This window comes from Lethenteron reissneri, chromosome 51, assembly GCF_015708825.2.
Source record: "Lethenteron reissneri isolate LAM-NWPU_2019-01 chromosome 51, ASM1570882v1, whole genome shotgun sequence".
Classification (NCBI taxonomy): Eukaryota; Metazoa; Chordata; class Hyperoartia; order Petromyzontiformes; family Petromyzontidae; genus Lethenteron; species Lethenteron reissneri.
This window is the reverse complement of record NC_083829.1, coordinates 12,260,755-12,286,713: the sequence shown is the minus strand read 5'-3', so window position 1 is coordinate 12,286,713 and position 25,959 is coordinate 12,260,755. Positions and strand designations below refer to the sequence as shown.

Here is a 25,959-nt window from a genome sequence, read left to right as displayed (position 1 = left end):
ACCCCCCGCCCATAGAAATGAGGAATTTACACCATAGGTCAGAAAAGAGCTCGCTCAGATTGAACCCAAATGTCGATTCAAGTGTCCATTGCCGGAAGGCCAAGTGGCTAATGGCACGTGCAAAAAGTACTTTCAGATTGAAATCGTCGTCGTCATCACAATACGTGAAGGAAATTGTCCGATTATTACTTCGCCACCGACATCTCTAGGACGCCAATGCCGATTCATGGATTCCGAGCGCTCGGTAGGCGCTCACGGACCGCTCGCTTCGCTCCGTTTGTGAAAACCGGGGGCCGAACCTCGCCCGGCGCATCACGACGGCACACCGGGCTACCACACCGGGCTACCACACTACCCCAGAGAACACGGGGGGGAGGGGGGGGGCGCAGATTGCCAGCCGCCGAGGCGGGGATGTTCTCACAAATTATTCACGCACGACGTCAACATTGCGATGGAAACCGTGTGGCTCTCATGCTGGGTGGCACGGTGGGGGGCGGGGGGCGGGGGGATGATCGGTCTTTCAGCACGGCTGCGGGACAGAGCAGCGCACGTCGCCTCGATCTACGCGGATGGGGTTTACGGATCACGCGAAGATCGCTGGGTATGGTGAGATTCCCAAAGCCACGGCTTGGGCAGCAGAGAGCAGCAGAACAAAATCAACCGTAAAACAGGGTTTGTTTAGGGTTAGATCGCGAAAATATATAAATGTGTCATTAAACCTGCCACCCCCCGACACAGCCAACTAGTAAGGGTTGTCACGTAAACAGAGCGTGGCCAATTCGTCACTAGTACAGCACACCGGTGTGTTGGAGAGACAAGCCACAACATTTACAGAGTACAATATAAACTGTGTTGTGCAGTACTTCTATGCTTCCACACCGATGCCTCCCCCCCTTGCCTTGACCAACCCACGCCGACAAGTGCGGTGAAGTATGGTCAAAATCCCCACGGCCCGCGTGGCATGGTGGGGGGGGGGGGCGGGGGGAGAGTTCTTGTCCAGCAGGGGATTGACAAAAAGTGGTGGACCAGAACATCATATTTCATGAACGCGGAATACTACGTTTCTTTGCCTTATAATTTAGTTTCATGTAAATACATAAATACATATATATATTTATACGCACGTCCATGTGGTCCAGCTCAGCCCGCTTTAATGGACCCTGGGCTGCCCCGCAGGCAGCTCTAGCCGCACTCCGAGATGACATGAGGGCAGAATGATGAACGATGGCGCACGGAGAGAGGCCGAGCGGGGCGCGACGGCTCTCCCCGACCGGCGCCCCGCACGACCGCGCGACAACGTGTCTCGCCGCGTCGCCCGCTAATGGAACGCGAACGCTCGGTCCACAAAAGGGGCCATGTCTACTCGCGCACGCGAGTGCGCGTGTGTGCGTGTGTGCGTGTGTGCGTGTGTGCGTGTGCGTGTGCGCATGAGAGCGAGAGAGGAGCGGTGCTGGAGCGATTTGCGTGCTTTGTCATGAACCCGGAAATCCGAGTCTGTGTGTGGGCACTCCGCTATGAAGGCAGCGACCTGTCCATGTGGCGAAACGCAAAGTCTTTGTCACCCGTTGAAGGTCAAAAGGCAACGTGCATCTCCGGGCAGTGATTCTACAGAACGGCCACTATCAACTTCCTACAAATCCAACATCACACGTTTCAATTTGCACAGCGTCTAAACGCAGCCGCATCTCAAGGTACTTTACAACGGCGGGGATAGCGGTGGGGGCGACTCGGGGCGCGGGCAGTGACACCGGACAGAGCGTGGGGAAATCACGACGCAGCAGCAGAACCCCGCGTGAGGCCGCCAGGACGCAGCACCCGACAACAACACAACAACAATAAACAACACAACAACAACAAGACAACGCCAACAACAACGACGACGATGACGACAACGAGCCCAGGAGACAGCCGGAGCAGGACCGGCGAGGCACCAGGACAGCACGGCCCACGGCACCAATTGAACCCCCCCCCCCGAATCCCACGGGGCAACGACTCGTGTGCACTTGCAACGGTCGCTCCCATCGCCGCGACGACGCTTGCCCTCGGCGCGGTCCCACCGCCCGCCACGGCGGCGGCGGCGGCACAGCGGCGGCGGCGGAGAGGACGGCCCTCGCTCCGGGACGGCCCTCACTCCGGGACGGCCCGAGCGAACGGGACCGCCCGAGCGAACGGGAACGGGAGGCGAGGAATTCTGACGAAACAACCGCTTCGAAAGTGTGGAGGAGGGGGGGCTAATACGATCACGTCAGGATTGGTGGCAGATGAAAGGCTAATCTTGCCCGCTTAATTCCCGAGGCTAATGTCGGGCTCCCTCCCTCGCCTTCCACTTCTCCCGACGGCTGACTTACAAAGCCCTAATTGGAAGGGATATGAACGGTCGGACGGACGGACAAGCGATGATTTTTGTTTAAGGCGGGAGTGGGGGGGCGACAGCCCGTTGAGACAACACATCTTCATGCGGGAGGGATGTAGAATAAATAAATAAATAAACACTACGGCCAGGGTTACCAAGTGAAATGCAACAATAACTGACATTTTCTTCTTCTTGGTTCTTTCGGTAAAGTCACGTAGAAGGGAAATAATAAAATAATAAAAATAAAACATAATAAAATAATTCTCACGACGTTTCGGCCACAACGCAAGCAGCCGTCCTCAGGTGAAGAACAGGTCTGTCGGAAAGACAGCGTCTGAATGAGATGAATCCCTGCAGTCATGAAAGCTTTAAATCGAAAAATAATTGACATTGTGTAAAGTGGCGCTCTTCATCCGTAGATCCCAACCGATGGCGCCACCGCCGTGTATGGAGAGCCAGGAAGTTTACGGAATCCGCAGGGTACACGACCGGAACTGGGGAGGTGAGTGAAGGCCAATTTAAGTAGGTGAGTGATCAACCATCCTCATCGTCTTCATTACCAAAGGTGATGACAAGATTGTGTTCAAACAATGCAAGTGAAAAAAAGAAATTACTGACGCACGATTTGTCGGGATTAAAATAATCACTTATTTGCCTTTCATGTTCATGCAAATGTCAGGGGGGTGCATCTTAAAGTCCAGTCAGTGTGTCCGTGTGTGTGTGTGAAGGATTTAAGGCCGTAAAAGTGTAGATAGGTCCGGCACAAGCGCCGTGGTGACGTCACCGCCACTTAGTGACGAATGGCGGTTGTTGTTGTTGTTGTTAAGGTTTCGTGTAACTTTATTGACAACCAGGCACAACTTAGGGGTGCAGACTTACTGTCTGTCACATCTTATAAATCCAGAGAACGTCGTCATTATCCGGCTGGGTGGCGATACGGTTAGCAGCGCTCCGCTCGCAACAAGAATGTGATGGGTTTTAGTCCCCTGATTTGGCGTTCATCTGAGCCCGTCGCTGAGAACCACCGCGCCTGAACCGAATGCATCTTCGCATTCCCCGGAACTGACCTCGCCATGGAAATGTAGAATTACCACCACTGGCTCGGAGCTACCGATGGACAAACGAGCGCCAGCCACCACCAATCATTCGAGCGGGAAGACCCGCTCGGTATATTTCCAATCTCACAGCAATAATGACCCTTTTGTGTTGAGAGTCTCACTCTCAGGAAGATCCTGCTTTGTGATATTTGGCCAAATCCCTAAATGAGCGATTGTCAAGTGAGTGGAAACCCGAGCGTCACAGAATGCCTGGTTCCCAACAATCAAACGCATCGATTAGATCACGTGACGTTTCTAAAGTGCGTGTTCTCTCTCCCCGTGGCCCACGTGGCTTTGACTCCAGGGTCCTCCGGTTCTTTGCTCCGCATTTACAATCAACGTCGCGCGTTCAGAGTCCTTGGCTGCGTTACACTTCCACGCGGTGATGAAGCCACTTCTCGTCGGGCTATCGTTTGTGGCCAGGTCGCTTCTAGAAAACAGAGTCGCACAGCTCAGCGCGCCTTACTCTGGTAAAAAAAAACAACAACAAAAATTCTTTAGTTTGAGACGTGTTGCTTCAAAGTGTGCCAAGAACCATCGGCGCAGAATTCCAGGAAGTCAGAATAAGCGCGTCGCCTCGGTCTGCAAACTGTCATTGTGCAAAGGTCGTCCTTGTAAACGCAGAAACGTCGCCTCAATTTGGCTTTCACAACGGTTAAATAATGTACTCCGACATCAGACGTCGCACATTTTCACTAAAAACATGCAATCACTGTTGCCTTTAAGGACACTTTGACTGATTGCAAGCAAGGGACAGGGTAAAAAAAACTGACAGCATGCTGATTTTGCGCTCAAAGCAGCCGATGCTCCGATGTCGCTCATCTCAAAAATTACGTGCATTACAAACACACATTATAGTTTGCCCAAGCCGTGCCCATCCGCCAGCGGGGAAAACATCAAACGTGCCGCTGTGGCCCGGCAGGATAAAGGTGTCCAAGGCAAGAAGGTTACACACGAGAGTATTAAAATCATTTTCCTTTCCATTTTTTCCTCCTTCCACAGCATAACGGTGTTGATGGTGGCTCTCCAAGCACAACGCTCTGCATTGGGAGCGCATTCGGAACACAGAATCGTGAATGGATTCGGGGTGAGCATGCGGCTCAATTGGTAGGAGGAGAAGCAGGGCTCCCCCGTCGGGAGTTTTCCGATGCGCTCTTGCGGCCGTCTGGAACGCTCTTCCTTCCCGATATTAGGCAGCCACTGAGAGCTATGCACTTTTAAATCATCATCGAGATTGAAAACTCATTTCGTTAGAACTGCTTTATGTGTGCTCCTCCGATTGGCACGGTTGGCTAAGTACGGTGCGAAAGAAGTTCAACGTACATACGTACGTGAGATCGTGAATTCAGTCATCATTATCGCTACACCTTGCTGATCTCGTCAAAGAACATAAACCATCACGCGAACTCCGGTCATCCTCGCCGCAGATTTTGGTTAGCCATCGAACAAAGACGGTCGCTGCATCACGCGCATTCGGATGCGCTTCTGTGGCCGTCTGGAACGCTCTTCCTACTGATATTAGGAAGCCACTGGGAGCTATGCACTCGTAAATCTCAATTGAAACACTAATTTATTTGGAACTGTTTGTTGTTTGTTGTCCTTCCCCCCCTGCCCCGCACCTCCGATTAGCACGGTTGGCTACACACAGTGCGAAAGTAGTTCAATATACATACAGACGTGAGATCGTAAGTTCAGTCGTCATTATCGCTGCCATCATCATCATCGTCATCCTTACCGGGTGGCTAAATTGAGCACTGCCTCGCCGAGGTTTTCACCAGCTGCCCAGAATTTGAGAATGGTTGTTCTGGCAGAGAGGATGGCGGCATCCAATCCGCCCAGCCCTTGTGACCTGCAAGCCCCCCCCCCCCCTAAGCTGCAGAGAATACGCAAATAAACGGACGGCGCTTTGCAGATGTCACTCACGCAGGAGGCGGAGGGCAGAAGGTTCCGAGACGCGGCAAGGCACGGGCCGGCCACCCGATAGGTTATTGATTACGGGCAACCTTTACAGTTCAATTATTCCGGAGCCGTTACTATTCCGACACAATTATATTTTTATGTCATCATCGGGACGTAAAAGGTTACCGCAAACCGCAAATAGCCCACACGGTCCGGCTTGTCGCTTGGGATTGTCCGCCGTTCCGTGCCCTCCGCTGGCCCCTCATCCAGCAGTGGAGCGAGAGACGGGAATGCGAATACCCATCACGACACAACACCTCACCGAGGGCTCAGCGCACTGCGCTTGTATTTTGTAGCAACTCAAGTGGTCAGCCAATCGCACAGGAGCATCATAATTGACCTGGAGCCAATCGCAAGACGAACGATTTAAAACAATACGGCTAGAAAGCAGATGCGCGACAGGAATTAAACCACAGATTTACTCATTTAAAAGCCCCCTCATATGTCCGTTCATTTCCAGGAGGAAGCGTTGGGTGGAGGTCACCCTTTCAAATGAGACTAACCTGGTCTCTCAAGTCCTCACCGGGCTAAATAAAATAAACTTGGACTTGACGGAGCTGGGGTTTATTATTGAATGTTATTGCAAGGAACTGCTCTACTTACGAACATTCGTCTTATGAACTTTCAGAGATATGAACAAACCTGTCCGTATGTCCAGTTGCCTGTCCGGACCGAGAGTCGTAAATGCAACCGCCGCGCAATAGGTGATGATGGTGGCATCTACGTCTGCAGAACGTGAAGAACCAGTGGCATCTACATCTGCAGAACGTGAAGAACCAGTGGCATCTACATCTGCAGAACGTGAAGAACCAGTGGCATCTACATCTGCAGAACGTGAAGAACCAGTGGCATCTACAGCTGCAGAACATAAAGAACCAGTGGCATCTACATCTGCAGAACGTGAAGAACCAGTGGCATCTACATTAAGAGGGGAGAGCGTGACGTGTAGAATATTGCTTTGAGAAAGAGAAAAAAAAAACCTGATGCGATGCAAAACACGAAAGGAGTGTGAGAATACAGAAGCAGCGTTTCTCAGTCAGACAGGCAGACAGAAAGTACACTTGGGTTTCTACCCGTGGTGGACGCTACCGATGGTGGACTCTACCCATGGTGGACACCTACTATAGTGGACTCTACCCGAGGTGGATGCTCCGTGGTGGACACTCATAGCATTTTCCACCCCAGGCAATACCGATCAACCCCCACGGCTCACGGGCCAATGAGGAAACCTGGCCCTGCCCTTGTAAGTCGTTGAGCTACAGTCGTCCTGTGGCCTGCGAATGCATGGACAATCAGGGAGGCCACGACGCTCCATCTCCTCCTCATCCACCTCAGGTGATACTGATCAATGCCTCCCTTCCTATATCTGTCTCTCCGCATAAACAATAAAATAATTATATTTCATTTTTTCCAGGCAGTCATGGCAGCCCCGTATCAAACATTATTTTCACGCTTTATCAGAAACAAGTTTGCCTAGCTGGCTGGCTGGCAGGACGTCTCGTCCAGAGGGGTAGATCGACGGCCACGTCCAAAGTAGGACGTGCGGGCCCCGTTAGTTTTAAACAAATAAACAAACTTAGGCGTCTGCTCTCACGTGAGACATTTAACGAGCTCGCAGCAATTTGCTCCAGCGGCACGGTCAAATTAGCGAATCGATGGCGCCGGAGAATCGTTTGTGGAAACGAAACGCAGCCGCTCGGAGTCAACACCATCGATCCGCGGCTCAACGATGACACGGCCCTCACTTTATTTAAGCGGTTCAATGTTTTAAGTTTGGGCGTGGGAAAAAAAAAAGATCCGTGAAAACGCTGAAGCCTTGCTTCTCCGCGAGTGGAACGTTGGCAGAGAAATTCCCGAAACGTTTGAACCAATAGCGTGCGCGGGGGGGGGGGGGGGGGGAGGATTTGCAGCGGCGGACAGTCGCTCCCTCCGACCGTCGCTCCCGACCGGTCTCGCTCAATCGCGACGTGCCAGAGCTCACCGGCGGAAATCTGAGAATTGCGGACGGCGCAATTCGCTTCTCTAAAAAAAAATGTCATTTTGCAAGAGTGTTTTCGTCGCCAGAGTAAAATAACATTTAAGTCCATCGACCAATGGGTTTTACGGATCAATGTTTACCCCCTCCCCACCCCACCTCTGACATTTGTTTCAACAAAGGAAACAAAACAAAAAACCCCGAGGCCAGATTCCATTTTTTTATAGGTCTCATCAATAATGCCGGCCATGAAACAATGCAATAGATATTGCGAAATTATCATGAAACGATACACTAACAAAAAACACTATTTTTATTTGACCGGGTAAAGGCCATTCTGAGCTATGTAGCTCTTTATCAGAAGCGAACTTGGCCGACACAAATGATGGCACAACCAAGTGGCCTCATCACGTGGACATTTACAGCAGCCAAATACTCCGAAGGCGTGATGTTGATTCTAAATGTGCAGGGGAAAAAACGGAGGACCCGGATAAAAATCCACTATTGGGAGAGAGAAACACGCAAACTCCAAATATACAGCAGGCGTCAGGGTCGGGATCGAACCCACGACCTCCTGTACACCAGGCGAGGGAGTCAACATCTTGCCGACGTGGCACCCCATGAGTGCCATAGTGGAGAATATAATAAGTAGGTGAACAACTCTTCAGACGACACGGCTCCTCCTTTCACACATTATCTGCCCCTCCATTAAATAATAAAGGTGCTTTAATGTTATATTCTTGGTTCTTTCGGTAAAGTCACGTAGAAGGGAAATAATACAAATAAAACATAATAAAATTAAATTCTCACGACGTTTCGGCCACAATGCAAGCAGCCGTCCTCAGGTGAAGAAAGAGAGCTGTCGGAAAGACAGCGTCCTAATGGACACTGCTAAGCTTGGCAGCGTATTTTAAGCTGGGTGGGAGGAGAGAGCCTTGACAAAGGAGTTTACATCTCAACAGAGGAATTCAGCATATTGATGACAAATGCAGATATGCCTTAATGTTTTTGTCTAAACGAGGCATCTGTCAGACTAGTTACGTCACGAACCAGGTTGGGCCCCATGGTCACATTCAGCAAAAAAAATATTCCGACGATCGCACCGCGTCAGCGGATCGTGGCTAACAAACACCAACATGAAATAAACAGCGAACCCTCTTCATCAAGTTCCGTCCGTCAACGTTCAACGTGCATTCAACCTGTTGACCAAATCGATGGGAATTACGATTCGCGTTTACGATCTTTGTTGGAAATCCCCACATTCCCCAAAGAAATTGCCCTTCGGCGTTCACAAAGTCCGGCTCGAACTTCACCACGCGCCCCCCCCCCGCACGCCAGCGGTCACGGTCACGTCACACGGCGGTCGCCTTCGAAACGTGCCACTCTCACAGCTGCCACGTTTTCGCCAAAATAAAAACCCGATTTTGTTTTTGTTTGTGCGGTCATTGGCGCCCATCAACTCGCTGCACCTGAGAGCCTCGGGGGGGGGGGGGGGGGGCGGTTAATTCAGCGGCCCCGGATTCGAAAACCAGCATCTCAGCGGTAGCCACAAGCGACACCACGCAACAACGGTGCCCCCCATTCTGAAGCAAAACCATCTCTCAAGGCTACGCCGAGCAAGGCCCTCATCGTTTCTGCGAGGGGGGGGGAACAATAACAACAACAACAACAACAAGGTCTGCCGAGTTGTTCCAATTACACGCACGCGCAAATGAAGACGAGTTGCCCCTTGCTTGGCCCTGCCGAGCAGTTGGGGAAATCGCTGTTAGCTTGCGCCTATTAAGGCCAACATGCTGCAGCAAGTTGCATGGTTTAAAACGTTTGTATACGCGGCTCGTTAGGTCGTTTGCGACGTCTGCGTCACTCGACGCGCCGTGCGCCCACTGCAAACCGAATGCCCCGTTTCAAAGGGCTCTCATCCTGGTGAAATGCTTTTACATACATTGTAAAGGCACGCTCGGGGTCGATGGGGTCCACGCCGTGCCCAGCCACCTTTGTCTTCCCGGCGCTAACGTTCACGCACGGACTCGTCGAGGTCCTCACCTTGGGCTCCGACGTATATTTGTCAAACGTAACCCTGGTGTGACCAGCACTGCCCCGTCACGACGATGGATCTCGCGCTCCACTGCTTCCGGGGGGTTGATGGATCAGGCAAAGATCGCGGCGGCGCTGCGAGGTCGCCCCGGGCGACGGCGGGTAGAAACAAATGGGTTCTTGACCAATTGGTTTCCCTCTCACACGAGGCCGGGACTGCAGTTTTCCCCGCAGAGCTTAAAGTCCGTTGTCAATCTCGCTTGATGGTTGAGGACTCGGTCGGCCGGGCCCACCGTTCTGTCTCATCCATCACGGTGTTCAACTGCTACACCGCGGACCTCAAAAACACACTCAACTCACAAGCACACTGCAGGTCGCAGCAACAACAACAACAACAGCCGGCATTCGTCAACAATGGGTGGCGACGTCACCATGGTGCCCAGTGCCAGGCCAGGTGCACTTTGAGGCCACGTGAAGTGTCGGAGGGTTCGCTGGCAGGAAGCAGAGGTCGCAACCGGGTACCCGATACCCGTACCCTACCCGATACCCGGCTACCCGTACCCGGCCGGGTACGGGTAGCCGTTTGCGACCCTGGTGCGGCCGGGTACGGGTACAGGTAGGCCGTGAGTCACTGGTGAGTAACTGTTTGTCACTCATTTCGGGTAGGGTACGGGTAGGGAACGGGTACCTGTACCCGGCCGGGTACGGGTACCCATTTGCGACCCTGGTGCGGCCGGGTACGGGTGCGGGTAAGGAATCAAAACCCGTTTGCGACCTCTGGCAGGTCACGGGACAGACCCAGGTGCCGTGGGTTGACCGACTTGAGATGACTGGCAGATGCACCGGCTGTGCCCCATACTGTGGCAGTAGGTCACAACAACAGACGCTCAACCACACAACAACAAGCAGCAGCAGCAGAAAGAGTCGTGCGTCTTCCCAGGCACCGCTTTCACTTTGGAATTCCCTCGCAACGCATCTCATCCCAATCCCTTCAAATCACCGTGCTCGATCCAAGGATTGCGTTCACCGTAAAGTGTTTTTGGTTTGGCCATGTTTGTTTGTTGTAGTACAGCGTAAGACTGATGGCCTTAATCTAAGTTGTGTTGTGGTTGTTGTTGTTGACTTGCATCCGACTGGGATTTTTGCACACAACGTTGGTGTACGGTGCTTTATCTGCAATATTTTGCTGTCTTTTCTTGGATTTTCTGTTTGCACTTAGTCACATATTCACTTTAAGATGTTTTCTTGTTCATGTTTTTAGTTTTTTGCGGTTGCACCCGATTCAAGAGCGAAATGGCTCACAGGGCTCTACCTAATACATGAACTTGAAATGAACTTGAACCGTTTCCGATTACACCTTCACCAGTGTTGCCTGTTGCTGGCCGCTCGACATTTTTCGCTCAGCAACAGTGGAATAAATAAATAAATAGCTCTTAGGAGCGCAACCTACTTAGATTTCGCGTCAGAAACATCAAATTGACAAAAGTGTCGTCATCGACGCGACGACTCACGCCCCTCACCCCACCCCACTTCCCGCCGTCGTTTTCCGCGCCGGCGCGTCCGCCATGGCGCGGGAGACGGTCCCCCCAGCCGGGTTCGTTTCAAGCGGCTGGCGCCGAAACGTGGCGTGTCAAACCGGCGGCCTTCCGCAGCAGACGCGACCACACACACGCACACACGCACACACACGCACACACACGCATACACGCACACACACGCACGCACACACGCACGCACACACGCACGCACGCACACACACGCATACACGCACACACGCACACAGGCACGCACGCACGCACGCACACACACGCACACACACACACGCACACACGCACACATACAAGTACACGCATACACGCATACACGCACACACGCACGCACACACAGGCACGCACGCACACACGCACACACGGCTCAATGGTCCCGCCACGTAGCCACGCGCTCGCCCCCCGGGGCTCACGATGGCCCGCCCCCGCTGGCCGCTTGGTCCGGTCTGTGCGGGGTCAGGTACGCGCGTGCGCTCACGGCCAACGCCGGTGACGATTATCCGAACTGGTCCTGGGTCTCCACTAGGTCGACTCAGCCTTAAATGAGTACCTGGTGCTGTGTGTAAACATCACCACTGGGGAGACAAAGGCGGGCGGGCGTGGTGCTGGCCAACCACCCCCTCGTGTGTCGTGTCGGCCTTCATAGGTGCTCGCTAACAGCACTTGCCCCATCAGTCTGTTTAGGCTATGCCTTTGTGTGCATAGGATGCTACTGGGCAGTTGGAGGCAGTCGCCCTGCAACAACAATGGAGGGCAGAGGAGTGATGCTCACAACCACGTGTGGAGCGCCAGGCCGCTAAAACGCAGCAAGTTGGCACAGAAGGGTGCATAGGCGGTGCATCTGCCAGTCAGTCCACTCATGGCACCCGAGTCTGTCCCGTGACCTCCCGTCAACGAGTGTTCGACACTTCACGTGGCCTCAAAAAAGTGCACCTAGCCTGGCACAAGCGCTGCGGTAACGTCATCGCCACTTTGTGGCAAATGGTGGCTGCTGCTGTTGTTGCCGTATGTCCAGGGCGAAACTCTCTCTCCAGCACCGATTCAGCACCTAACAGAAGCCGGCTCTTCACGTGCAGATGCACCAGCAGGGCTGTCCAACGAGAGGTTTGGAGCCACGTTAAGTGACAAACCAAACGTCAAATGCGAGTGAGAAACCAACCTTTAAACGCGGCCCTCAGTCAATGCACTGCTGGATCTGACAGCAGTGCTGTCAATTGTTAGCTACGGTGTCGAAATGTTAACTACCTCGCCTGGCATGCAGGAGGTCGTGGGTTCGATCCCGACCCTGATGCTTGTAATATTTGGAGTTTTTGTGTCTCTCTCTCTCATCATCATCACGGTGGCTAGGAGATGTTGACTACCTCGCCTGGTATACAGGAGGTCGTGGGTTCAATCCCGACCCTGATGCTTGTAATATTTGAAATTTGTGTCTCTCTTCTCGTGGTCATGTGGATTTTTCTCTGGGTCCTCTGGTTTTTCCCTCCACATTTAGAATCGTGCGTGCAGACTGCAGCTGGTTAAAGCATCACCGCTGCTAATTTGTTAGCCCGAAAGGTTCAGATCTCAGTTGGGGGGGGGGGGGGGGTTGACTCAACACCCACCCTCCCCCGCGGCCCGGGGTTCAATGGAATGAGCGCAGCAATCCCAGCGAGGAGTGGTGGACAGTTGCTGTCCGACGAATTAATTGGCCCTCGTCTCGGGGACGCGAGAGTTTTGACCGCTGGCTCGGACCGCCAATGGTGATGAGTGCGGGTGGGTGGGGGGGAATACACGTTGTAGGAGGCTGCAAATAAACCTACAGAGGAGCTCTCGGCAATGATCATCGTAGGAAGTAAGCGTTGCTCGTCCCACACGGAGCAGACCGTGCGTCGTGCCCCTGAAACTGCCTCCAACTCCCTCCGGTGACGAACACAAAGACAGATTCTGTTTGAAAGGGAAGGTTGGGGGGGGGGGGCAACGATTCGGCAGCAAAATGGGATCACGGGGCCCACAATCGGAAAACGATAGTCGTCCGCGCGTGTCATCTGGTAAAAGCTCGCACCGCGCGAATCTAATGCCTACTCCTCTTCAAAAGCCTCCATCAACCTGGTCCGTCCTACCTCGCCGATCAGTGGCGTGCCGGCTTCAACGGACCCAAATCGACTCTCGCGGTGACCTGCCGCTGCACCCCGGCGCATGTGAAACTCGCGCGCGACACGGCGGCTCGGCGAGGTTTCGGGGTCTCCGGCCCACGGACGCTGGAACATGCTGCCAGCTCACGGTCGGGATCCCCATCGCCGAGTCCGAACCAGTTCTGCAACAGACTCAAATCGTGTTGGTTCTTTCGGTAAAGTCACGTAGAACCAAGAAGATGTTTCCCTGCAGTCACGAAAGCTTTAAATCGAAATTCAAATCGTGTTGTTTCAGAGACCCAGCTTCAATGTGTGATCCAAGCACAATCGCAGTGGAACAGACTCATAAGGAGCGCGCAATAACAAACGTTCGACAGGATCCGGACCCGTTTGTTGAACACGTCGAGATGAACGCGTGCCCCGTATGTTTTACCCACGAAAGCCGTTGGCGAGTCTCCTCTCTTTCTGATTACGAGAAAGATCAAATGTGTTTCCCTGCCTCAATGAGCAAGGGGCAGCACTGAGCACCAGGGCGAGCCCTGCGATCTCATCAGATCTCAGCAGCGGAGTAGAGATTGTGCCTTGATAGTGCTTGGATGGGGGGTGAATGGGAGAAATAAAACAGGTGGTGTAGGCTGCTGCGGGTACCATGCTGTGGGGCTAAATCCACACCGTTGTACCGTACGCCTACGCTCCCCGGCAATCACCGACCCGCACCGGCGAGGTGAAGTCTGGTCAAGTTTCCTCCCATGTCTCCGCACCACGTGGGGAGGTCGTCATCCAGTCAGCGGTGGATCGACGAAAGGGCCGCGCACGTACACGTAACGATGCCAAGGCCAGCTAGGACCATGGGCCAAGCTGACCGCCCCGACTGGGTATTGGCACGTGCGATTTTTTTTCCGCTCGCCCAAACCCACGGCACCGCCCGGCCCATTAACAAACAAACTCCGCTATTCATCGGCTCTACGTTGACGACGACGGTGACGACGGTGACATAGGGGATCGCTTTTGTCGAGCTGCCAGAACGCCCGCGGCCGCCGCCCCCCCCCCGCCCACCCGCCCTGGCGACCGCCATCGACGGCCTCCAAACGCCGACCCATCGCGTGGCGGCTCTCAAGTGGCACGGCGTCGCCCCCTCGGCTGCGCGGGGGCTGTCTATTAGCGGCCACTCGACGGAGGCGCGCGAGCGGGGAGGGCCGCGTGCATCACGCGCACTCACGGTCCTTCCCAAGGACAAAGCTGCACGCGTGTGTGCGTGTGTGTGCGTGCGAGCGCATGTGCATTAGCAGACGTCTTCAAGTGCCGCGTTGTTCTCGTGGCAACCACGAGCCCCCCGTTGAGCGAGAGCTGAACACGCGTTGTGCCAAATTTTTACCGGCAATAAACAAAGCCGTTGTGGACCCCGTCGTGGTGCCAGGGTGGAGCTTGCGAGTCAAAGTCGGCGGGGACGAGCGCTTGCCCGCGTGCGGCGGCTCGACATTACCGGTTCTTTCGGTAAAGTCACGTAGAAGGGAAATAATAAAATAATAAAAAAACATAATAAAATAATTCTCACGACGTTTCGGCCACAACGCAAGCAGCCGTCCTCAGGTGAAGAACAGGTCTGTCACGAGTTCAAATAAAATTGCTGTTTTTTGTTTTACTTACACGCCGTCCATTCGTTCCAATTGCATCGCAAAAAAATCGGGCAGCGGGCATTTGTGTCGCGCGCGGTTTTCGCACGGCAGGCTCGAGGGGGGTGGGGGAACCGCAGACGAGCAGGAAGGGAGTCAGAACCGGCGTTAACGATCGTCCAAGCTCTGCGGTCCTATGTTAGGATATTTGGAAGAACTCACGGTCTGCCTTCCCCTGCCATTCGCAGCCCGGCGCCTGGGCCCCTCCAGCCCCTGGGTGCAGTTGCACCGCCTGCACACTCGATAGCGTGGAGACGTTGAGTCTCTTGACACTGTGAAAGTGTCCGCTTAAATGTCTGTCGTGTGGAGAAATGAGAGCTGCTTCTCTCCAAGAGCGTCGAGTGATGAAATACCAGCCGCCATGTGCCGCCACAGTTGAAAGCACACGGATCCCAGTCGGGGTTTGACTCGGCCCATCATCTCAAGAGGCAATAAAATTCGTACCGCTTTGTCGGAAATCAACAGCGGTCGAGTGGGCTCAGGCATAGCAACAAAGATGATCACCATCCCACACTGTGACTAACAGCTTAACCATACCGCGCTCATCTTGACATCGTGACATACATACGGAGTATGGTTTGCCGATGCTGTGTATATCGTATGCATTGCATGCAGCTTACTTATGCTGTGTATATCGTATGCATTGCATGCATCTTGCCTATGCTGTGTATAGCGTATGCATTGCATGCAGCTTTCCTATGCTATAAATATTGTATGCATTGCATGGAGCTTACTTATGCTGTGTATATCCAATGCATTGCATGCAGATTTCCTATGCTGTGTATAGCGTATGCATTGCATGCAGCTTTCCTATGCTAGAAATATTGTATGCATTGCATGGAGCTTACTTATGCTATGTATATCCAATGCATTGCATGCAGCTTACCTATGCTGTGTATATCCAATGCATTGCATGCAGCTTGCTTATGCCGTGTATATTGTATGCATTGCATGTAGATTGCCTATGCTGTGTATATCCTATACACGGCGCATTTTGATATACAAGCACGCGTGTGTGTGCGAGTGTGTGCGAGTGTGTGCGAGTGTGTGCGAGTGTGTGCGAGTGTGTGCGAGTGTGTGCATCTGCACGTATTAGTAACTTTGCTTGAACCCGAATCCTCGTCGTGTTTCACGAGCCGGCTGGCGGTGGCCATGAGCCACGCTGGGGACACAGGACGCGCCCGTGGTCCCGTGCGATGGCCAAAAGAACGAGCAGCCAAACAAACAAATAAACACGGAGGCCCCGAAACCTCTCGCAACGCACGGGCCGGCGCATTCAGAATCAGAATATTTACTGAAACTGGAGGAATCCAATGAGCTGTGAAGCTCTTTTCCGCAGATGTCCAGCGTTTACAGGAACCAAGGGACGGTGACGACGACCGTCAATTACACTGGTCAACAAAAAAAAACATTTTTTTCTGGCCTGGACTTTGCAGCTGTTCTAGACTAATTTCAGGGTGCCGAATCCAAATCTGATCTCAGATTTGCTCTATCACATCTCATTTTTATGCTATCGGCATACCCCATTTTCATTGATTTTACCCGAAATTAACTGTCACTTATGATTGCAAGTTGTTGCGAGTCGGTGACTGCTTTAGTGTTAAAATATGGTGCTGTGTTTTTAGGACAGTGTGTTTATAATATCATTTTATGTAGATATCCGCATTTATTTAATATTTTTCTTCTGCAGTTTTTATTGAAAATGCAATATTTTATATCTCAAAAACCTGATGTGATAGACAAAAACTGATGCCAGTGTAATAACGGCTTCCCTTTTGAGCCAATTGGTGCAGAGGTCAAGGCAACCCTGCTTTGCGGGGAAGCAATTTGGAGTGGCAGCAACACCGCAGGTTCATTTGGGATACGTAGCGAGCCATGGAGGAGACCACGATACGCGTCGCGTGAATTCTACACGGGCGTATTTTAAGTCAGCGTTTGACCTCAACAGACCTTTCACATTTGACCTGGTGTGCTTGCAAACTGGGCACGGTTTCGGGAGATATTCTGGAATTTCATAGCAATGTTTTGCCAACTTATTGATATTTTTATTCTTACTACAACGCTTGTTTACCCAGGAATGCCTTGCCGAGTCTCAAGGCTATTTTCCAGGAGGATTCTGAAAAGTTTTCGTAACAGATGGCAATGTTGCCAAGGTGGAAGCCCAACGGAGTAATCTGTACGTCACTTTTCAGCGTGACGAACGTTTGGCCGCACATGCATGCGCGTACGTACGCACGTCCAAGTCCTCCCGCACCCGTACGCAGCCAACCATGCGAATCGGAGGTGCGCCCAACGGCAGCCACAATGCGCGCGGGTTTTTATTTTTAGTTTCGCTGCGCCGCTACCCTGGCGCCCGTCAAGGGGCAGAGAATCTCTCACGCCGGCGAGGGCACCAGCCTCTCGCCACGACTCTCACCACGACTCTCGCCACGACTCTATTAGACAGATCCACTCGCCTTTCCCGTGAGTGCGCGTGGGTCAAAAACTAAAGCGTGACAGCGAAACGTTTCCATTTAATCGCCGCTATCGCCTCATTCACCCATTCAAGGCCCACACTGATCATTTTTGCCACTAATCACCGGCATCATGGTTATTATTGGCAGCAGCAGCATCAGCTATGATCTATCCACTGCTGAATGAAGGAAGGCCTTTTCCATCCTGTCAGCATCCCTCCACGGTCCTGTGATGCCGCACTCCGACACGCGAACACATTCCGCCGCTCCACCTCGGCGAGTGGTCGTGCGCTCGGGCGCGATTTCTTCCTCCTCTTAGGTTTTTTTGGTAAAGTCACGTAGGTAAAAATAAATAATAATAAGTAAAAATAATGGAAATAAAATCATAAATTACGACGTTTCGGAGGCAACACAAGTCTCCGTCATCAGGTGGGACCGTCACAGCTAGATTTACTGTATCAAGTGAGGCAGAGATTCAAGAGACAAGCTCTTAAATACAAGTTAAGGGGGAGGGGGGGGAGGAGCTTATCTGAATGTGGTAGCCAATGAATGGAACGTGTTGGGGGGAGGGGTGGGCGGGGCTAAAAGAGAACAATAGGTGCACTTGGGGTTGTAACCGTTTTCTTCCTCCTTTGACTGCCATTCCATCACCAGTCTCACCCATTGATCACCTTCTCGCGATGTGCCCTGGCCACTCGCTTTTGGGCGGGGACATGAGGCCCATTCCTTTGTCGTGTGACAAGTTTTGCTGAACAAATTGCAATAACACAAAAAAATCTGACTTATAATAATAATGATACGTCCTCCTACACACATCCGTCCACATACATTTTTTACTTTAATAAAAGTACTTCTTACACAACCCAGACAGGCAAATCTCTGCACGGGTTCGGATACGCAGCGTCTCATCGGCAGAGCCAGGCATTACAGGCAAGGACACCCCTCCCATTATGGCCGCAAAAAAATCTAAAACGCAGAAGAAAACTTTCGGGTGCAGAGAAGGATACGTTTCAGGGGGGACAGAGTCTGCTCACTGGCGTTGTTGTTTACGACGTGAATGATGGCTCTGAACCGGAGTAAACGACGGTGATGATGGCGGTGGCGAGGGACACGCATTACTAAGCTCAAACTTTAAAACTTTGTTTTATTTTACCAGGTAAGGCCCCACCAGAAGCGACCTGGACACAAATGATAGCTCAACCAAGTGGCTTATCACGTGGAAATTTATAGCAGCCAAATATCCTAAACGCGCGCCGATTATAAATGTGGAGGGGAAAACCGGAGGACCCGGAGAAAAATCCACGCGACCACTGGGAGAGGAAGACACGCAAACTCCAAATACAGGTCGTCCCCGACTTACGATGGTTCGACTTACGATATTTCGATCTGACGATGGCGATAGCGATATGGCAAAATTGGAAAATATTTTACATTTCGCGCGGCAGGCAAACGCAGCAGTGTACGAGGTACGATACTGTACGTTGGGACGCTGCCGGGATGTTCTGTATGCATCTCCCGCCTTGTGTGGTGATGCCTCTCACTCTCACCAGCGGTCGACAGAGTACAGTTGTCACGGTGTTAGCGCGTGTATTTTTTTCTGTGTTTTTTGTGTTTCAAAGCCCAATTTTAGTGAAAAAAGCATGTATTGTAATTAATACATACATACAGTATATAGTTTATACAGTACGGTACTGTAAATTGCTCTGTTTTGCAAAATCATCACCATTCTTTAAGACTCCTGGGTAGGCTAGGCCATTCTCGACTTACAATATTTTCGACTTACGATGGGGTCGTCGTAACGCATCTCCATCGTAACGCGGGGACTGCCTGTATGCAGCAGGCATCAGGGTCGGGATCGAACTCACGACCTCCTGTATCCCAGGCGAGGTAGTTAACATCTCCCAGCCACCGTGACGCGGGGAACTCACTCGGGGAGGTAGTGGACGAAGATGGCGCCCAGCACGATGGCGACGGAGAGTCCGGAGAAGAAGGCGAGCCTCATGTTCCACACGTCGGCCACGGAGTCGTCGCTGAAGCCATGGTGCTCCCAGTTCTACAACACGGCCCAGACAGAGAGAGAGAGAGACAACGCGTGATCAGAGGGAGCTGAAGCCATGGTGCTCCCAGTTCTACAACACGGCCCAGACAGAGAGAGAGAGACAACGCGTGATCAGAGGGAGCTGAAGCCATGGTGCTCCCAGTTCTACAACACGGCCCAGACAGAGAGAGAGAGAGACAACGCGTGATCAGAGGGAGCTGAAGCCATGGTGCTCCCAGTTCTACAACACGACCCAGACAGACAGAGAGAGAGAGAGACAACGCGTGATCAGAGGGAGCTGAAGCCATGGTGCTGCCAGTTCTACAACACGGCCCAGACAGAGAGAGAGAGAGAGAACACGTGATCAGAGGGAGCTGAAGCCATGGTGCTGCCAGTTCTACAGCACGACCCAGACAGAGAGAGAGAACACGTGATCAGAGGGAGCTGAAGCCATGGTGCTGCCAGTTCTACAACACGGCCCAGACAGAGAGAGAGAGACAACGCGTGATCAGAGGGAGCTGAAGCCATGGTGCTCCCAGTTCTACAACACGGCCCAGACAGAGAGAGAGAGAGACAACGCGTGATCAGAGGGAGCTGAAGCCATGGTGCTCCCAGTTCTACAACACGGCCCAGACAGAGAGAGAGAGAGACAACGCGTGATCAGAGGGAGCTGAAGCCATGGTGCTCCCAGTTCTACAACACGGCCCAGACAGAGAGAGAGAGAGACAACGCGTGATCAGAGGGAGCTGAAGCCATGGTGCTCCCAGTTCTACAACACGACCCAGACAGACAGAGAGAGAGAGAGACAACGCGTGATCAGAGGGAGCTGAAGCCATGGTGCTGCCAGTTCTAGTTCGACAGTACCGCCCAGACAGAGAGAGAGAGAGACCACACGTGATCGAGACAGAGCTGGTGGCGGCAGCAGTTCGCGCACTGCGCAAATGACAACCCGAGTTTGATTCCACACTGTGGCTGATGTCAACGGTGAGCAATAGCGCAGCCGATCCCTCTGGGAAAACCCGGCGTGGCCTTCTGGAGACAAATCACCGGTGAGCGCACATCGTGCGATTAAACATTGATGCGGACGCGGCCGGCAAGCCACATCCCCAACCTCATCACTGGACACAGAAAACGCTGGGCTTCAATCTCCAGCGAAGATTGCGGGCAGCAACCATGAAACGCACCCACTGTGCTAACCCCACGGCAGCAGATGCGGCTATACTTTGTTGATGATGATGACGATGCACAAATGGAAAATTTAAACTCTCTGGCAGTGTGCGGAGTCTGTGGTCACCACCCAGTATAGAGCCACGGAACGTGTAACGTAGACTTGAAGCCCGATTCGCAAATACGAGGAAGGCATCATTCACAGTGACACTCTGCCGCGACTGACGCAATTACTTGGCTCATCCACCAAGAGGTAAAATTGCAGTTGCTGCCCTTACATCGACCTCGGACGTAAGAAGACGGATGCTAGCCTCCAGATAATACAGGCCAATCTATTTATAGATAACCCCACTGATATTTAAACAGGCCAGGTGAAGAGCATGGATGTGTGAATGAACGCACCGGAGATGGCCCGTACCCTTTGCAATTATTGGGGTTGAGATATTTGAATAAAACAGAAAATATATAATGTAACAAAAAAAATGTGCTGATGAGCATTGTGCAATGAAAGGCTCTGGACCCGTTTCGACATTCAGTGCCGAAACTGCTCTTACCTTAACCTGGCAAGCTCTGACACTGGTGATGAGACACCGCATGTTTGGCAGGTTTCATCAAATACTGTCAGAAATCATCGCCCCCCGCCCTCCGCCCCCCTACCTCCTGACAACTTGGCAGGCCCCTCCTGAAAAAGCCACGAGACTCAATTATGCTTTTCCTGGGCAAATAAGGACGATAACAATCGTGAATGAAATAAGGTCACGGCGAAAAACCTAATGGCATTACACAATAGCACACTATTTATTTTAAAAAGAAAGGGCCTCAAATATTCTAGAGCCCTTGCTGCACAAGAAATGCTCGTCACAGTCGGTCACAGGCACGGATCAAGGAACACACGTGCTATCTGCAGAGGCAGATAGATATTACTACTATCACAATGCATCTCTGTGCCATATTGGAACAAGACGCCGATTCTGATAGTAGGCTGACGTCACAACCACGTCCCTTGCGGCGGTGGTAGTGCGACTATTGCTGCCCGTCACATTTCATTCTTGCGTGTGCACGCGTGTTGCCTGTGCGCACACACGTGTATGTATCATTACACACTAAGTGCTTGCCACGAATGAACCACGGTACCTTGCTGATCTCGTAAAGGAACGTCAACAATCACGGGAACTCTGGTCATCCTCGCAGCGGCTTCTGGCTAGCCGTCGAACAAAGACGGTCACCGCATCGCGAGCTTTCAAACATGCTTCTACGTCCGTCTGGAACGCTCTTCCTTACAAAATGAGGAAGCCACTGGCGCTATGCACTTTTAAATCTAGATTGAAAACGAATTTCTTCAGAACTCCTTTGTGTTTAGTTTGTGCCATCCAGCAACAACAGAGGGCAGAGGAAGGACCGCTCACAACAACGAGCGGAGCGCCTGGCGGCTAAAATGATGCAAGGTGGCACAGTAGGGAGCACAGGTGGTGCATCTGCCAGTCATCTCAAGTCAGTCAACCCGTGGCACCTGGGTCTGTCCCGTGACCTGCTGCCAGCGAGCCTTCCACACATCACGTGGCCAAGGTGTATCTATAGCCTGGCACGAGCGTGTGGTGACGTCACCGCCACTCAGTGGCAAACAGCAGGTGTTGTTATTGTGACCGCTTGTTTACTCAGGAAAGCTTCACGTGCATCTCATGACGTCGTTTCCAGGAGGGTCCTGTCAAAATTTTCAATACAAAGTGCAGCGCCTATTGCTTTGTGTATTCAAATCGAGTCATTTTAGTGGAAATAAAATTATAATTTGGTAATTTTTTTTACCCATAACGCTGGCACGCAACGGCATATCCATGTGAATTACATGGCATCTGGAAATGTGCACTGTGAAGCAGAAGGCCTTGTATTTATTAGCGTTAATACGTACCGCAGTATTAACCTCTGCGGCAAATGTGCTACCAATTGGGCCACATCAAATGCCCGAACATTAGGAGAGGTTGTGGTGAAAGCACTGCAACTACTCGGTTAAATTCCTAACCGGGACTGGTCCTCACTGAAGTCTACTCAGCCTATGGTGGGACTCCGATCGGAATTGTTAAGTAAGTTAAGGACTTGTCCCTTGCTTTTTACTCGACGCGTGTGCGGCGATGGTGCAGCCATCGATCGAGGGTCGAATTCGAACCGCGTTGTGTGATCGGCATCACGCTCGCTGAAGCTGTTGATGCCTTCAGGAAAGTCGTGTGCTGGATACGCAACTGCGCACAATTCCGTGAGTCACTTATAACCGCTTTGCAGTTACTTATTGCCAATTATGGACTCAGACTATTGTGCTATCATCTCATAGAGTCCCTGGCACGTAATAATATGCTACACAGTGGCAGTGGGGTCGCAATATGCCGATTTATTACTAATAAACCCAAATTATCCGATCGAAATTAGGGCTTTTTATCGGATCATTGAGGGGGGCACGTGCCCACCCACCCCCCCACTGGCTCCGCCAGTGTGAGTAAGGCTTGTCCCCTAAACAAAACATGGCAATTTAGTCACCAGTTCAGCACGCCGGTGTGTCGGAGAGTAAACCCATAACATTTACAATTTCAGTATGATGTTTGCGCTGGTGATTAAAAACCGACTTCATCGGGTGAATTAGAATCAGAATCTTTCTTTACACTGGAGGAATCCTATTCATATTCTTGGTTCTTTCAGTAAAGTCACGTAGAAGGGAAATAATAAAAATAAAACGTAATAAAATTCTCACGACGTTTCGGCCACAACGCAAGCAGCCGTCCTCAGGTGAAGAAACAGAGCTGTCGGAAAGACAGCGTTGTAGCCGAAACGATCCTGAGAATTTTATAATGTTTTATTTTTATTATTTTATTATTTCCCTTCTACGTGACTTTACCGAAAGAACCAAGAATATGAATCCCTGCACCAAAGCTTTAAATGGAGGAATCCTATGAAAGCTCTTATTGCACAGATGTCCGGGTCCATTTGATTTACCCGAGCGAGGAACTCAAGAGACCAGGAATGAGTCTCTCGCGTTCACAGCACCACGCAGACTCGAGGTGGAGGGGAGGGGGGGACAAGCCGTGGGATGACACACGCAACGGACGACTTCGCAGCCCCACGCACTACTAAGTGACGCAACCCTGACAACGGCTCACGCGCGCCGTAGCGTAGGAACCGCATCCAATTAGAAATCGTGCAAAGACGCACCACCCCACTGGTCGGTTCCGATGCGGTTTTATTTTTTTGGGGGGTGGGCGGGCTGGATTGGCGGGGCGGCGGGCGGGGGGTTTATTGAGTGTGCGTCATTTGCCTAATGACAAGAATTCTCTGCGGCTATGTTAATTGGAGGCATTTAAAAATAGCGGGGAAAAGGCTGGAGATGAAATAGGGGGGGGGGGGGGGGGGGGGGGCAGCGTCTCTGGCGGACACTTCTCTTTGCTCGCGCCCGCAGGTCTCGAAGCCGCAATCCGACCGCGCTGACGTCAATCGGAAATGCTGCACGGCATTCACTAGTTTTCGATTTAAAATTGTGAGAATTGTATTATGTAATTTTTATTATTTTATTATTTCCCTTCTACGTGACTTTACCGAAATATTTCGATTTAAAGCTTTCGTGACTGCAGGGATTTATCTTCTTGGTTCTTTCGGTAAAGTCACGTAGAAGGGAAATAATAAAATAATAAAAATAAAACATAATAAAATACAATTCTCACGACATTTCGGCCACAACGGCTGCTTGCGTTGTGGCCGAAACGTCGTGAGAATTATTTATGTTTCATTTTTATTATTTTATTATTTCCATTCTACGTGACTTTACCAAAAGAACCAAGAAGATGATTACCGAAAGAACCAAGAAGAGGCATTCACTATCTCCCAAAGCTCGTGCAGTGGTGCGATCGCTCCGCATTTTGAATGCTGAAACAAGGTTGTCGTCCCCTTTATAAATATATTAAACTGGATTTTTTTTTATTCACGGCTTAAAGTAAAGTTTTTTTACACTATGAAACCTCCTTTACCAGTGGCAAAATATAGTGATAGGTTTTTACCCTTTCAACTGGTACAAAAACTGACACCTTTATACAAGACATCATGTTTGCAATAACCACAACACAAGCAGGTCAAAATGCAAACATGATGCCATGTATAAAGGTGTCAGCTTTTGTACCAGTTGAAAGAGTAAAAACCGATCACTAAAGTTATTTTGTTATCCATTGTGGAGTTGAGCTCAGAAGGTTGGCTTCATTCTGCAGGAAATTTGCGTTATCTGGCCTCTTTTGATCACGTGATCATCATACGCGGAGTGTTCTTGAAAGGGCCTTTAATGCGTTGATGGTTGTATTTACTTAATGATTTCCTTCCTTTTAGAAGAAGAAACTGACTTGAACTGACTGAATAAAGGCACATCAACAGAATAAACGCCGCGGGGATTAATTTGGCTTAGCCACCAAAGCCTCAATGGTGACTTCACTCAAAGCAACATTCGGATTCATCATGAAACTTGGTTGTTTAATCACCGGCGACAACAGAGAGTGGATCAGCAATTCAAGTCTGTGCGAGAACCTATGGTAGGGTCCTCTAAAACAAACAACCGTGATATTCAGGAAAGTCCTGGATATAGGATTGTGTTATTATATGGCAATGATACGTATGACGTTAAAAAACGAAGTGAGTTGATAAATTGTGAGCATGTACAAATGTCCGTAAAAAAGTGAATGATTGTTTTTTTTATCTACCCAGGAGGGGCCTTCTCTGAGCCTCAAGACCACGATTCAGGAGGGTCCTTGCCACCCGAATTTAACTTCGGTGAATTCTTCCTCGAGTCAATTTCAGCATGTGGAAAGGAAATGAGGAGCGTCCCAGAGTAAACGCACTCAAAAATCACGGGAGCTAGGGGTCTGCAACCGACTTGCTGCTACATTCTTTGGGTCTTTGGGTAAAGTCACGTAGATAGGTTCAAAGAAAATAACAAGAAACTAGGACGTTTCGATCGCAACACAAGTGGCCGTCATCAGGAAAAGGAGGGTTAGCTTCTAAAGACAACCGTTTATAAAGGTTTGAAATGGGCGTAGCCCAAATGTCACCAGCCAATGTTAATGTAAGCGGTGGGTAGCGACTGCGGCGTTGGTGGGTTTTCCATCAATCAAAGGGCTGCCAGGTAAAAATTTGCATGTCAATGTGAGAAATTTTAAATCGATTGGGATCACACGCAGCAGCAGCAACACCGCCCTCTCTTGTGAAACCACTGCAGAACGTCTGTACACCACAGCAGCGTCGACTTGCACTCCAACAACGATAGCCGCACGCCACACACACACACGCCTCGAGGAAGGAGGACACTACACGTGTTATATACACGCGGCGCCCGAACTGTGACTACAGGGTCTGTCCATCCCAGATCGTCGGCCTTAGTCCGGTCATCGACGGACCCACACAGGAGAAGGCCGCGATGATGGAAGACAATCATCGCCCAGCTGTGACGGATTGCAGAGCACGAAGAGGAGGATATTTTACACAACGTACTTCTGCGTGACTCCAACGAACACTTCCGCTGCGAGCCGTCGCCA

General features: G+C 51.3%; 1 protein-coding gene across 1 annotated transcript in view; it reads right to left on the bottom strand.

Moving 5' to 3' along the window:
- LOC133355558 (NADH dehydrogenase [ubiquinone] 1 beta subcomplex subunit 11, mitochondrial-like) overlaps window positions 1–21,003 on the bottom strand; it is a 40,793-nt gene extending 19,790 nt beyond the window's left edge. Inside the window, exons 1-2 of the mRNA XM_061572898.1 lie at window positions 20,962–21,003; window positions 19,131–19,255 (exon numbers count right to left, since the gene is read on the bottom strand). Coding sequence (XP_061428882.1) covers window positions 19,131–19,255; window positions 20,962–21,003 — 167 coding nt within the window. The remainder of the gene's footprint in view (window positions 1–19,130; window positions 19,256–20,961) is intronic.
- Between the last annotated feature and the right edge of the window lie 4,956 nt (window positions 21,004–25,959).